This window comes from Habropoda laboriosa, unplaced genomic scaffold (genome assembly GCF_001263275.1).
Source record: "Habropoda laboriosa isolate 0110345459 unplaced genomic scaffold, ASM126327v1 scaffold769, whole genome shotgun sequence".
In the NCBI taxonomy this organism is placed as follows: Eukaryota; Metazoa; Arthropoda; class Insecta; order Hymenoptera; family Apidae; genus Habropoda; species Habropoda laboriosa.
In genome coordinates, this window is record NW_017101042.1 from 266964 (window position 1) to 283221 (window position 16258).

The window sequence follows — 16258 nt, forward strand, 5'->3', positions numbered from 1 at the left end:
TGTTTTAAGATAAATTTTGAATTACCTTTGGTAAGGTTTTTTTTCGTTGAAAACTATTGGAGAACAATACTTCGAATCGAAACAATTATGAAAAATTATTATATTGCTTGACAAATAGTATCGAAACAGTATCGTTACACGTGTGAATACAGTGTTTCACAATTGGAGAAACTCAATAACTTTGAAGCATAAGTCAATCGAATTTGTGGTGCAAGAATGTCGAATAATCTACGTGAAAAGTTTATCATGATTCTCACGACGTCAAACGTGTTAATAATACCTTCTTCATCCCTTTATATTTAATACTCGTATAAATGAAAATAATCGCATTTAATTATGCGATATTAATTTTCTTTATCTCCTTTCCCTCTTTCGTGGCACTTAATATGTTGCATACATGTTTCATGAAAACACAAATCTTGTGAGCGTCGTTATCGTTTGGTTATTGGTTACGTTCATCGACTATACAAGTCTTATCATACAGATGTCCTATTCAAATCACTCTACTCGCATATCTTGGGAGTTACTGATGATACTAAAACTTATTTCAGCCAAAAGTTAAATGGCGTCACAGAGGTTTAGTAATCCGATGATAATAGTTTTTTTGCGCGTCATATTGTATTCTACAAGGGGTATATGTATAAAAGTCAACTTTATTTCTTTCAAATGGAACCATATACTACTCTTTAATGCATTAATCGACGTAGTTCTTAATTCCCTATAAGAAGTTACTAATATGCAACAAAGTACTGCGATTTACCTCTTGAAAGTTAATGTTCAAAATTGGTCCTTCAACCTATATGCGGAGATTTACCTGCTATGGATCTCCTATTAACACTGCGAAGCATCCTTTTGAAAATTTACGGACATGCTTGAAAGACTCTCTGTTTCTACTTATCTGGGGTAATTGGGAATTTTGTTTTTTAAATATCTGCAGAAAGAATAATAGAATAACGAACAAAGTAATTCTGATTTAACGCTTGCTGCAAACATGCATAGTATATGGTTGGTACCAATTATTTTTTTATATTTTTGAAACTGTCCAATTTCACGAATGCTAAGCCTTGTCAACAAATTTGTCAAAATGCTTAACCCGATTGATAGATCATTTAATCGAGTAAATCTCTCTGTTCAAGCTGAAGGATATACGATATAAATCGAAGAGTTGCGTGGATTAATGCACTAGAAAATACATGATTTTGTTAAAAAAAAAAAATCAAGTTGACCATCGAAAAATACGCTGCAGTATATAAAGAAACTACCGATGTCAGATTATCTCCTCTTTAGAGCCATTCCACCTTTGTCTAAAACATTTTCCAGCATCATCAGTAGATTCGAAGATATTCACGTGATTCTATTTGTATGGTGTACCTTGTACATTTCAGTTACGTTTGATTTTGCACTTAAACTTTTCACTCTTGTACTGATATAATGCAAACTAAATTATATCCAATAAGATAGACTCTCATTAATTAACAGCTGTTAAATATCGATTTCTTAGCGAGTTTCACTTTTGGGAACTGGTCGAGTTCGTGCTGACCTTATACTCGAACAGCAGATAGTGTCACCACTTTGTTCTACGTACGATGAAATTTTTTTAGTTTTTAATATACCTTCAACAAAATAGTCTATCAAGATGGCTTGTTCGTTTCTTGGAAAAATAAGTCTAAACACAGCCTCGATCGTACTATTTTTGTAGCAATCGCAATATTTTCTTTAGACGTTTATGCACCATGTTATAATCATGAAGAGATAATCAACTTACTTTATATGTAAGTATGTATTTACAAAGAAAAGTTTTATTTGCAAAAATTGTTTACGGATTGGTTGCACTTGTTCAATTTTTTGTACAAACTTACAAATTTTACGAATAAAATCCACACTTTTAAAAGTGATAATGTTGTACAATATCTACATGAAACGTTAATCAGCATATTTTACCATTTATCAACAGAAAATAGTCTGATTGTGGCCATGCTTTTGGCTTATTCCAAGAGTCGTTACAATCTACTGCAAGTCCTCTGACCGAGGTAAAATAAAAATAGTAATTTAAATATTTTATTTTTATATACTACGAAGTAACAATCGATCATTTGACATCTCTAGTAAATAGTTTAAAAGATGCTCATTTTCTACAGTCGGTTTCATAAAGTGGTAAGAATGATCAAGATAATTAACGCATTAAATTCACGTTTAACTATACGAATTATATCATACATTTAACTGTACGAATTATAACATATAGGAGTTAACGGAATAACGAATAAAATTAGGTAAGAAAATATAAGGCACCAAGTGAAGGGAGTGAAACTTGATAAAAATTAATATTTCGATGAACGAAGTCAATACGTGCATAAATACATATGTGTGCGTTTGTTTATTTAAGAATTTCATTCCACAAGTATAGTGTATATATTCTGGTACGTCAGCAGTAAAAAAAAAAGCACAATATAATAATATCAACACAAAACGCATTAATGGTTGTTATCAAGTATAAAAGTTCATGGATATGGAATTTTTTTCACGGCTTTGTTTTGTGTTAGTCCTTTGCGAATGCTTTACTATATTGTGTTTCTCCGCATATATCTGATAATGTACCGAAAGGAATATAGATATATTGTTTTATTGATTGTATGCAATTCTTGTTTTTTGTGTAACAAATCTGGACGATACATCATGTACGTGTTTAGTGTATTATTGCGAATTGAAAAAGAATTTAATAGCTTATGCTTTCGTAAAACTAAAATATACATATAACAAGCGGTAGTTCTCGCGGTAAGGACGATCTAAATAGAACAATTTTTCATAAATTCATATTAATCTTAATCTGATTTTTTCAAGAAAAACGTAGTAACGTTAAAATCGTTGAAGTTTCCTTTTGTAAGCATTTTATTTGAATTAAAGTAGGTACTAAATATTTGAAACAAAATGTAAGATTTTTGCATACAAAGTAGATTCATGATAATGATCGTCTGCTAATAGCTTAGAAATGTTACTCATTTCGTTGATCGTTTTGTCTGTTTCAAACCTGTTTCTTACTTTACGCTTTTGGTGAAACAGCATTTCAAAATATTCTTCTTTACACGTTCAGATTACGTAGTGAAATTCTGCTTTTTGAAAGAGAAATGGAAAGTATGTTTGATTGTCTCGCTCAAGAGTAGTGTCTTTCTTTTGTTTATCATTTTTTTATTTATTTATTTATTTTTTTGTGTTTCAACGTAATGACATTTAGTTTCTGTTAGTCGTATGAGTCATATCTTATTTAACGATCACATGTAAATAATTTAAAAAATGGATTACATAAAGCAATAGAACAGTAGCAAATGAATCATCATCTGATAACTGAGAGGAATGAAACTTTGAAGTAATATCATTATTTAAATGTATTAAGCAAAGTAAATAATTCAAAGTTGATATATTGGACCTAGTGTAGTACAGATCTTAGCAAAAACCGTGAATTTTCGAGCAGAATATGTTTCTTGTTGAAATAAAGAACGAGTATTTCCGATATATTCGAATCCCTAGATACATACCGTTGTTTCATGCGTTTCATTTTACGCAAAAATCCGCACAAACGGCTCCGTTACGTTTGTCAGCGTGACTAATTCAGGATTCTGTTGTGTGTTGTGGGACGCGTGGGAGCTCTAATCCGAAGAGCAGGGCCCTTTCTACTGACCATTCCAATCCCAATACTAATTACAATGTAAGTATTCATTCGATATCGATTTACAATTCAGTGTCGCTTCTGCCTCCTTTCTAGAAAAACGTTTTCTCATGTGCAGAGGAAAAAACGCAACAAAATCCTCCACTATTTTTCTTAATTCTCACCGTGCATCATGCATGGAATGTCAATTTTTTCTACACGGTTTCGACGTATTTCCGTTTTAGTTTTTTGCTGGTCCTTTTCCAAATATTTTGCGAACGAACGGAATTTGTAATTCAATCGCGATGCTTCTCTCTCTCTTTTGCTCTCTTTTTCTCTCTGCCCTCTCTCTCTCTCTCTCTCTCTCTCTCTCTCTCTCTCTCTCTCACCCTCCCCCCCCTCTCTCTGTCTGTCTGTCTGTCTGTTTATGTACTTATTTCTTTCTCGCTCGCTGCCTCCCTCTTTTCTGTTTCAGTGTACTTCCATTTTCGTTTCACGTCTCATTATTTCTTCCTTGCCCTGCAGTTTACTTTTCCTTTTACAAAATAGCTCTACTCGCAGAGGTACAAATTTCACGAAAATATTTTTCGTTTGTAACAACTTATTGATATACATGAAAACATAATTTTCCATTCGTTTACACGAAATCTTTCTTTCTACCCTGCTTTTAACTAGTATTTGAATAAAATATTGCGTTTGTATATTGACTTGTAGTGTATGAAATACGTTACCCCTTGGAAATAATTTTGTAGATTTGTATATCTTTATAATTTTGACATGCGTTTAATTAGTTCATTTACTGCATGGTACTTAGATATATGTATGTCTTTATACTTTCTAATTCTCTTTTTAATCAATATTACTTTTCACCAGTTATTTTGTACTTTGTCTTTTTTTTATGATTAATTAAAATAACATGCACATTTTCTCAGTGGTTGAACTTACATTGCGATCCACGATTCGTATACGAGAGTTCAATCTTAATGTACCTTTTGTTACAGTACCGACAAGCTGTTAAATCACCACCACCATTTGCGCTCCAACAGAAACAGAGATCTTTCCTGACATTCGGATTTGGTGCGGGACCAGCCAGAAGAGAATCTCACGTAAATGTTAACGTGACACCGACAAGCCATGACCTCGCGTCTGACACGCCTGAAATACGCAAATATAAAAAACGTTTCAACAGTGAAATCCTTTGTGCTGCACTTTGGGGTAAGTATGTATTGTACAGGGTGGGCCACGTAAAACAGGCTACCTAATTATTTTCTCTAGCTATGGTGGTACGAGAAAATTTTTCGACGTAATGTGAATAGCTTCATAAAGTGAACAAGATAGGGGAAAAAATTTTTTTACGAATGTCATTTTCTCAATTTGTTTTTTTCAAGGTCACCTGTTTTTTTACACGAGTATAGGGGGAGTTCCCCTAGCGCCGGACGCTTCAGGTTTTTCTTAAATAAATCTCTCTACCTGTGCACACGCGACTGAAACGCGTAGAAAACTTAGTTTTATTCCTTTTGTCTCCTCTAGGAGATATGCAGAATAACGGCTCGGTAGCGTTTCAATTATTGCAGATATAACTAATGTCCGATATTAGGTGCCGTCCGGCGTTAAGGGAACTCCCCCTATATACTTTTTTTTACTATACAGGGTGGAGCAGGTAAAGTGTTACAAGCTGTTTTTTCCGAAGCCACTACAGATGTCAACTTGAAATTTTCAGGTGTTAAATGGTGCAGAGGGGCTAAAATATTAGGGTACAGAATATTTTGGGAGTGAGTTTCTTAAGGGTGGAAAGGGTGCTCCGCCATTTTTTTTAAATGGGATGCTATATTAACTTTCCTATATTCGGAAATGTGTTATCAAACCTAACAACTTTTATCTAAGACATTTTTTTTTATTCTGTATAGTTATGGTGTTATAGCGGAAAATACCTTATGCAAGGGGAGCTTCATGTATGTGCCGAAAGATATAAAAAAAAATATATTCTGCTTTGAAACTTATTTTATTAAATGTTCAAAGAATTGTTCATTCGCTTCCAAACATGCACTTATCCTTGTGATAATATCTTTGCGAACATTTGATAACATTGCAGGAGTTATGAATTTGCATGCGCTGTGAATACTTCTTTTCATATCCTCTTTCGTAGTAGGTGCCGTTGCCACCACATTTTCCTCTATGTAGCCCCATAAGAAGAAAAAGACGAAATTAATTCATTTGTATTAACAGTTCAGAAATCCAACAACACAAGTTAAGCCACTTAATAAAATAACTTTTGATATCTTTCGTATCGTCACCTACACGAAGCTCCCTTGCGTAAGGTATTTTCCGCTATAACACCTTAACTATGCAGAATAAAACAAAATGCCTTGGATATAAGTTGTTAGGTTTGATAACATATTTCTGAACATAGAAAAATTAATATATCTACCGTCCCATTTTTTAAAAATGGGCGTGGCGCCCTTTCCACCCTTAAGAAACTCACCCCTACAATATCCTACAGTCTAAAATGTTAGCCCCTCTACATCATTTAACACCTGCAAATTTTAAGTTGATATCTGCAATGACGCTGGAGAAAACAGCCTGTAACATTTTATCTGCTAGACCCTGTGTGTTGTAGCAGGCATTGATGTACACTTAAACATGCATAATAATACGATTTTAAAATAACCGTGGATTTTTAAATTTTAAATGAAATGTGAAACTTCCTTTCGTTTCTTGTAATTTCTTCCATCAAAAAAAAATTTTCATTCGTCTTATTCATCCTTTAAAATCATTTAAAAATTGCGTATAAAAATTTTCCCGTGCCACTACAGCTAGAGAAGATAATTAGGTGATCTGTTGTACGTGGCCCACCTTGTATACATATTATAGAAAGTATAATTTCTTCAACACAAACATACAGATACACAGAAACTTTCCTTCGACCCGTGAACTTAAAATATCTCTATTTTTTTTTTTTTTTTTTTTTTTTTCTCGTAATATAAACAAGGACAAAGATGAAAATTGATTCAAATCAGTATCAAGTGTTAGGGCTGTGAGTTTAAGATGCAGACATTTAGATATACTGGGTGTTAATTTTATATCGAGCATCTAAATTATTTCCGCTACTATTAAAGGTAAGAAAAGATGGCTAAATAGAATCAAAATGGTTTCAAGGCGTGCATCAGGTGGTGTTTAACCAACCGGGGTTTATGGCACGGATTCCAGGCGACGTTACTTTTGAGAAGCTTTTCTACAAGTTTTCTGATAACAATAGTCTATTCAAGCCAGAGGGCAAATCCGGTTTATTACCTGATGGCCGCGGAAATTCTCCACTTCTGCGGGCCACATGATGAACCGGTACTTGCCTCTGCGCGCTCAGTAACGGTAAACGTGCCATAAACCCGCAAAGACGACGTTTCGGCAAAATCGCCACGCGGGGCTGACACCCCCGTTTGGGACCGTCTCTCCCTCTCTGCCACCGCCCTACTCTGCGGACCACGGGGGAGTGCACGAGGGCCTAGGAGGGCGGCTCTAGGGGGTGAAAGGCCGATGATTTGCCAACAAGGTTAACTCCCCACTTTGACGAAATCATACATATACAGCAAATTCACGACATTCGAGAGATTCTAAAGGTCTACGTAGAAACACTCGACTATCTTGAGCGCGCTAGGTCCACGATATTCGATATTTTTAAGCTACAAGTGCGGTCCATTCGGTAATAATCGACGTTACAAATAAAGTGCGATTGTCATCGCGACAATAAGTAGTTGGCACACACACGTGCAATAATTTCCAACGTCAACCCGACCTTCAACCATCAAGAAGCGCGGGAAGTTGCGTTAACAGATGGTGATAAGAAACAATCTTGTGCAGGTCATTTTAGTAGTTTTTTTTTTTTCAAGGTCATCATATTAATTGTTGCACATCATCCATTTTTTATAATAGAATGTTGTAATCGGCGGCTGCACTATAGTATTTGGACCCACGCCTGTTGAGTCATATAATACATCGTCGGAAAGCGTATGAATAAAGGAGTCCAACATGGTGGTCATTGCTACCGCATGTATCCCATTCAGAAAATATGGATTAAAATGTGTAAGTCTGGCACTAAATGTGTAGACGGCCGAACGGCGGCCGAAATCTATCTAACCCAGACCTAACTCAATCTTATACACACCAATACTGCGGTAATATTTCGAACACACGATTAACTGTATAAAGTCTCGTCTCAATTCACGCCTAAGTATACGTAATGACAAATGTACTTGTAAGTAAAACGATCCTTTTGCAAAAAGAATGTATTTTTTTCACTGCATTCTAATTTGACTTATATATATTGTCTGAATGGAACATTTGCGGTAGCAATAACCACCCACATGATGGACTCCTCTATTTTTATACGCATTCCAACGATGTATTATACGATACAATAGGCGTGGGCCCAAATACTATAGTACTGCTTAATCGACGTCAAGACGAGTTCAAGGACCTAAATACCATCACCTTGAAGTGACCTTGAAGACGAAAAGACGAGTTTTATTTTGAAGAATATAAAAGGTAATAAAACGAGAATTGGACAATGCTTTGAACCAGAAACCTTGTAGCTAGTAAACAAAGCGTTTTTGTGGCAACTTCGTAGTTCAAGCATTAAATAGCTACATATTCATGGTGTACCGCAGAAATACCACAAGGAATGTCATTCAGTCACCCGCTTTTACATTACTTTTACATTCTTCAAAATGAAACTCATTTTTTTGTCTTCAAGCTCACTTCAAGGTCATGGTATACCTTAGGTCGTTGAACTTATTTTGACGCCGACTACAACATCACGTTATAAAAAATGAATGTTAATATGCAAAAAAATACGATAACCTTGAAGAAACTGTCAAAGTGACCTTCGCAGGATTTTTTTTTTACCACCACCAGATGCACGCCTTGAAACTATTTGAATCCTATTTAGTCATTTTTTCTTACCTTTAATAGTAGCGGAAATAATTTAGATGCTCGATTTAAAATTAACACCCTGTATACGCTTTTTAGGTGATTCTTGTTCATTTGTAACTCCTTAAGCCAGATGCCCAGGCACAGAAAGTTTTCTCTGGACACAGAAAATTTGCGTTTCTGCAGCCTGTATCTCTTGATAGCACTTTGCCTCTGCACGTTCAATAACGGTTAATGTATAGTAAAGCAGTATAGTGACGCACAGGCAATTAGATCCCGTTGTGATCAGTCGCTCTTTGGACCCGACTTCCTCGCCAAGACGTTATACCACTACCCTACCAACTTAGAAATCTCAAGCTGGGTGGTTTGCTTGTCGACTAGGGAAGGACTGTCCAAGGGGTGAAAATACACTGATTTACGGATCGTATCACCACCCATCTCTATTGTTTTAAAATAAAATGAGCTATAAAGGAAAACATGGCGAAGTCTGATCGAATCTAAGTAACTAAGCACAGCATCAGTCACAACCTACGACCTTATCTCTTGAGAAGAATTCCCCGACGGAAAAATAAATTTTATTACTCGAAGCAATTATATCTCTTGCATTCATCGACATAAGTTGGCACATCGGATGTATGTATAAACGTTCTAGGCGTTAACTCGACGTTCCAACCAGCGAAATCGCGGGAAGTATATTAACACGTTCAGGACTGTGTGACCCAGCGGTGGATCACCGATGCTCTTGTTTGCTGACATATGTAATCCATCGATGAGTCATTCAAAATGATGTTTAAAAAAAATGAAATTACTTCATGTGACATATCGTAGAATTCGTCTCAGCATACGCTATCGTATTATGAGAAAAGAACACAGCCGTCCATTTAAAAAAATAAACTTGACCTTGAAATCTCCCCTCATTTCTTCACTGGTGAAAAAACTAATTATACTACATTATGTCCCCCATCATACCAAATAACTTTTGTAGGAATAGCTTCACTCTTTCGATATTCCACTCTGAAATATCCCACTATATCCAGTTACAAAAGACACTCTGTATAACGCGATTACTCCGCAAGTTATTAATAGCGCGAGACCAGCCTTCATTTATTATATTTGAAACTACTTTTTGTTGCTTAAGCTCCTCTGAAGTTCAACATACTTTACGTAATTGTTTTTAAGAGGACGGTATATTTTCATGGACGTAATAGTATAGCTAATAGAAAAGCAAGTTTGTTGCAATAAAATTGATGTCTCCAAAAACATAACTCCGAAAAAAATTACTACTTATCAAAATATTTGTCCCTATGAAGCAAGCAATTTTCTTCTTTACCACTCTTTCGTATCCTCAAAAGGCATTGTGATATCAGCGAACGAATATAAACCAGGTTCTACACCTTATTTGTTGTAATGCTACATGCAAAAACAATATATACATTGAAATTGTAAAGTAACATTTTTCATACGATGTTCCATTTTCAAGTAACTCGGTATTAAAAGCTCATTTAGTATATTCACGGAAATGAAATACCTAGATAGAAAAACGAGAGCCATATCTCGAGAATTATTATTACGTTAATAAATGATACTTGTGCTCCTCAAAGAAACAAGTAGTTTGTAGGAGTGCTCGTGAAATTGAAAATCGAGATAAAATCACGCGTATTCAATTTTTAATAACAATTCGCTTGAAAGAAAGGAGCTTCGCATGAAAAAATATTACGCTATGTGACTTATCTTGTATAATAAAAACAGTAGTTGAATCACCTTTTTTTGGGTTGTAAGACTGTACAGTTTTCTCAAGAATTAAAGTGATTTCAGAAGTAACTGTCATACATGGTGATTCTTGCAATTGGGACGGGTTATATCTTGAGAGTTGTAAAGGAAAAAGTTGAATAGTGTGGGAGGGTCTACTTTTTTTTTTTATAAATGCAACGATGCATCTGGGAAATGCAAATACAGTGTTGATCCGTAATAAACAACTGATGCCTGGCTCGTAATAAGCAACTCGCTATCCCCTCTTCTTTATTTGAAGTCGATCGACAAGTGAGAGATCCAAGAACGACTAGAAGGTCCGTGAAAGTGAGAAGCCATAAATCTTTAACGGTCGAACGAACAATGACATCGTTTAGTAAAAGAAGAATAGAATATATATAATGTTTTCTCATTCTAGTATTAACGATCCTGACGTGTTATACATATCTTGAGCCAAGTTCGCTCTCCAAGTTCTCTCCTCCCGTTCGAGAACAAAGTCAAGCCGAATAACATACCTGATCCGTAATAAGTAACTCGCTCGTGACCGGCTCAAAACGGATCAAAACTGTACACGTTTTTCCTAAATGGAATCATATTTTTTTTTACTATTGATTGATTCATCACAACAGTCTAATTTGAGAGATATCTCATGTTAAATATCAAGTCAAATACTTCCAGCATGATAGTGCACCATCACATAATGCACGCATCGTAACAGATTACGTACAGCAAATGTATTCTGAATATTGGTTTGGAACACAGTCCAATACCTTGGCCACCACGGTCCCTGAACTTACATGATTGATTTCTTTTTTTTGGAGCTACCTTAAGGGGGTATTCTAGTGTGACAGCCGTTTTTTTAAGGCATTCTTTGCTAATTTATTATATAAGTTCAGTAACAGTTATTAACATGAGCTTTATTCCTATGTATTTACTTGTCATTGAAGGATGATTACAAATTTTTTTTGCTGAAAAATAATTACATATGGCTGCTGTGGAACACGTCAAACACGGGCATGAAAAAAAAGGTATGTTGATGGTTGCCATAATTGAGCCGTTTAGCTTATCTGAAATAAAAAAATCCAATTGATTCTTATTTAGCATGCATCTGGCTATGCCCGGTAGTAAAATAAAATAAAAATATTAAAAATTATAAAAATGGCGGCACTTTGAATATGAAGTTTCGATTTTTTGGACTATTTTTCGTCTCTCATAGGCTGTAAAAATTAGAAAAAAATATATTTTGGCATAATTCTACTACCGACCATAGCCATACATGTGCTGAAGACATGTGCAAAATTTTAGTTCGATTGGTACAATAGTTTTTGCCAAATCGCGGCAACCATTTCCAAAACCATGGTTTCGAGAAAAACGCGTTTAAAGTGTTAATTGCAATTTACATAGGGATAATTTCATTTATCATTAATCTGCTAGTCCAAGATCATAGATGGGACCTTCCTCTTCTTGAAACAAATGTTGTTCAGCTGTTCTTTCTTCTTTCCGGTCAGTTCTGGCTTTTTTAGTGACGTCACTTATGCGTTGTGCCGAGCGATTGATACGCGTTTTGTTACAATAGTTCACATGCATTTCAGTTTCTTCACCAATTGTTACCCCCGTTACTGATAATACTTTAAGAATGGGCAAAAATCCATTATTAAATATAATTACTGCCAAAAAAGGATAGGATGGTTTGTAATTAACGTCGATATTTAGCTTTTATTTTATTTCTTTACTTGTGTTAATAAACTATTATTATTATAATTTACATACACTTTTCCGAACCTCAATCACAAATCCAAGTAAATTGCGCATATATGTGCAGATTACCACGCGGTTTACTGTTGCGAAACTGTATTCTCCCTGTCGCCGGCCTTTGATGCGTCGCACTAAACGAGCTATAACTTCGTTATTTTATCGTATACAACTATAAAATTTCAGGAGCACATTTTTAAAGAGTTGTACTTTCGATACATGCAAAAAAAAAAAAAAAATGATATTTTGAAACCGTCACACTAGGATACCCCCTTAAATATACAGTGTATTCGCGTCAATTTGTTTCCGCAGAAAACTTAAAAGCACGAATTAGACTACATTGTTCTAACATAAGCAATGACCATCTTAATTGTGTTTGAAAAACATAAAAAAAAATGAATTATGAAATGTTTACAATGCGAAGACGGAACGTTTTAACATCTTAAATGAAACTCATAAAAAATTTGAAATATCTCACGAATCGTTGATTTTTTTAACATTGTACCCTAATACTTTTTCACGCAGACTATCGTGATGAATCGATCTGCATTTAAAAAAAATATGATTCCATTTAGAAAACAAAAAATGCATTTGCATTCCCTTGATGCATCGTTGTATTTATAAAAAAAAGTAAGCTTGTAGAAAAGCAGACCCTTCCACATCATTCAACTTTTTCCTCTACAACATTTTTGTACCACTTACCATTGTCGAGATATAACCAGTCCCAAATGCGAGAATCACCCGGTATAAAAGTTTCTCCTAAAATAATGTTACAAATGTTCTGGACGTAAAATATTCTTTCCTTCCTGTTCCGACTCCATAATTCTAATTTTATACTTTTGCATCGATTTCATAGATGCTGATACTACTAGATATCATAAAGTAATATACAGGGTGATTCATCTAATTCGACGTTCTGAAATTACTTGTAAACTATTCGCTGCACGAAATAGTGTAACAAGCAAAAGTTGCATGATTTCTATAGGGGGACATATGTATGTTATAATAATTGCTTTTTTCTACGTTGTTTTTATACGTATATAAAGTTTTGAATGTTACCATGATTTTTTTAAACGGAGTACACACTATATTTCTTTCCGGAAATTAACAGAGCATTAAAAGTTGAGTAAATAAATATTAAGGTGTAATCTGTCCAAAATGAGTATTTATTGAGATATTTACGATAGAAGTACTATTCTACTGAAATCGAATTTACATAAAAACACGCAGAAACAAATTTCTCTACCCGTAAATTAATATCGATATTAAAGAATTGATGTAAAAAGGAATATTGGAACCGCAATTAGAATCTTTCCTCATTTTGATTGTTTATGACTGTTGCAGGGTAATAATAGTTCTTCGAAATTGTTTGAAAAACTTGAATCAATCTTCGAACAATTTTTAACACGTAATTACTGTGTAATGTCTTTTGTATATAATTTTTAACATACCCAACTCTACATTCTTGCAGGAGTAAATTTATTAATTGGCACCGAAAATGGGCTGGTGCTATTGGATAGAAGTGGTCAGGGGAAAGTTTATCAATTAATAAGCAGAAGACGATTTCAACAAATGGAGGTCCTCGAAGGTCAAAATATTTTGGTTACAATTAGTGGAAAGAAAAATCGAGTACGGGTATACTATCTTTCTTGGCTGAAAAGTAAAATTTTACGAACCGACGGGCACAGTGATGTAAGTTGTATTATTGATAAAGATTATACACAGTATAAGAAATGATGATTATGCTAATTAGAACCTGTCTAACACGCTGAAGAATTCTTTCTTATTTTAGCAAGTCGAGCGACGCAACGGATGGATTAATGTTGGCGATCTTCAGGGTGCGGTACATTTTAAGATAGTTAAATACGAGAGAATAAAGTTTCTCGTTATTGCATTGAAGGATTCCATAGAAATTTACGCCTGGGCACCGAAACCTTATCACAAATTTATGGCGTTTAAATCGTTTAATGAACTAGCGCACAGGCCGCTCCTCGTTGACCTTACTATAGAAGAAGGTACAAGATTGAAGGTTATTTACGGCAGCGCGGATGGTTTTCACGCCGTTGATTTAGATTCTGCAATGGTTTACGACATCTATCTACCAAAACACGTAAGGAAACTCAAACAATATGATTTTCAAAGGGTTAACGATATTTTTATGTATTCATGTTAAAACGATTTGTTTCGATTATAGACTCAGGGTCCCATTTCTCCACATTGCATTGTCGCATTGCCTAACAGTAATGGAATGCAATTACTGTTATGTTACGATAACGAAGGTGTATACGTAAACACTTATGGTAGACTTTCGAAGACTATGGTTCTTCAATGGGGCGAAATGCCCACTAGTGTTGCCTATATCGGTACAGGACAAATTATGGGCTGGGGTAACAAAGCTATTGAGATTAGAAGCGTAGAAAGCGGTCATCTCGACGGCGTGTTCATGCACAAGAAAGCTCAACGGCTCAAGTTCCTTTGCGAGCGTAATGATAAGGTACGTATGTATAGATTCTTTCTGCGTGTTTGACAAAATTGAACTATTTGTTGCTGAAATCTTATTTCCTTTCCGATTGTTGCAGGTATTTTTCTCATCGGCAAAAGGTGGAAGTGCGTGCCAGATTTACTTCATGACATTAAATAAACCTGGCATGGCTAACTGGTGATCACGAATGAGGCCAAATCTGGCCCTGAAATTATCTTTACGAATAAGGACAGAAAATTCTCCTTGTGTATCAAGATATGCAGCATCGCCATTCATGTTAATTCGTTTTTCACTGCCGAGATTTAACGCCATGGAAAGCGGACAATGTTTGCATCGCAATCAACAACATTATCAATATTATTTTCAATCTTATTGTAATTGTCATCATTATCATTGCTGTCACCGTCGACATCGTCACCGTCGTCAACATCATCGTCGTCGCCGTCGCCGTCGCCGTCGCCGTCGTTGTCATCGTCATTGTTATCGTCATCGTCATCGTCATCGTCATCGTCATCGTCATCGTCATCGTCATCGTCATCGTCATCGTCGCCACCATCACTACTACCATCATCATCATCACTGTTATCACCATCATCTCAATCACTTGCATCATTACAGCTATTATCATTTTTATCCGCAAGACCATTATAATCAATATCAATATGTTTGCTCGAGTAATTGCACAGTAATGGAAATACACAAAATATGCAAGAAAATATCTCAACATCTGCAATTGTTTTTGCAAAGTATACAAGGGAAGATGTCGCCACCATCACTACTACCATCATCATCATCACTGTTATCACCATCATCTCAATCACTTGCATCATTACAGCTATTATCATTTTTATCCGCAAGACCATTATAATCAATATCAATATGTTTGCTCGAGTAATTGCACAGTAATGGAAATACACAAAATATGCAAGAAAATATCTCAACATCTGCAATTGTTTTTGCAAAGTATACAAGGGAAGCTGGTATTTGTAAATCATCTCGTAAAAGAATTTCTATGCTTTTATAACTATTTATCTTACGTGATACAACTTAGCATATGAAAGAAAGAAAATGGTTCCTTCCTTACGTACTATCCCTCTTGATAGAGGATAATAAGTAAGAATAAAGTATGTACACAAAATTTTATTACACTTTGTAATGATTAATTCATCATTGTTGTTTTACCGTTGTTCAAATATTTTTAATCTTATAAAATTAATTTCATATCTTGGAAGGTCTGTTTGTTGAAATAAAGAAATATCGTAAAATAATTTCTAAATTAAAAATTAATAGTTTTAAATAATTGGACTTTGTAATCTGAAATAATTTCCGCATCGACATTTGCACGCGATAAGTTGTTAGCGATCTATAATAGAAGTCACAGCATCGTACTGTTGAAGTGGATGCAAAAGATTGTGCAATATCGATACTTTGGTCTGTACAAACGAGATTTTCCGGAATAAGTTTTTAATAAGTGGTTCAACTTTTCTATGGTAATAAAAGTCACATGAACTGTCTGGATAGCTCTAATTGTAAGTGCAAATACGCGAGCAAAATGCAGTGCGAATGAATTTTTGTGGTTTACATTTCGAGCAAGAGAGGGCAAAAGTGGAAAAGTGGGCAAGAGGGAGGTGGGTGTAGGCGGAGAAAGAGTGAGAAGAAGAGAGAATGAGAGAGAACGAGCGAGGAGGGGAAGGGTCATGTGTGTAACG

The 16258-nt window shown here is 35.0% G+C and overlaps 1 protein-coding gene across 1 annotated transcript in view; it reads left to right on the forward strand.

The window, feature by feature from the left end:
- The window catches only part of LOC108577998 (serine/threonine-protein kinase mig-15), a 192983-nt gene extending 178036 nt beyond the window's left edge, over positions 1–14947 (forward strand). The window contains exons 16-20 of the mRNA XM_017941240.1: positions 4645–4858; positions 13539–13759; positions 13860–14177; positions 14262–14561; positions 14647–14947. Coding sequence (XP_017796729.1) covers positions 4645–4858; positions 13539–13759; positions 13860–14177; positions 14262–14561; positions 14647–14730 — 1137 coding nt within the window. The 3' untranslated portion in view covers positions 14731–14947. The remainder of the gene's footprint in view (positions 1–4644; positions 4859–13538; positions 13760–13859; positions 14178–14261; positions 14562–14646) is intronic.
- Positions 14948–16258: the final 1311 nt, after the last annotated feature.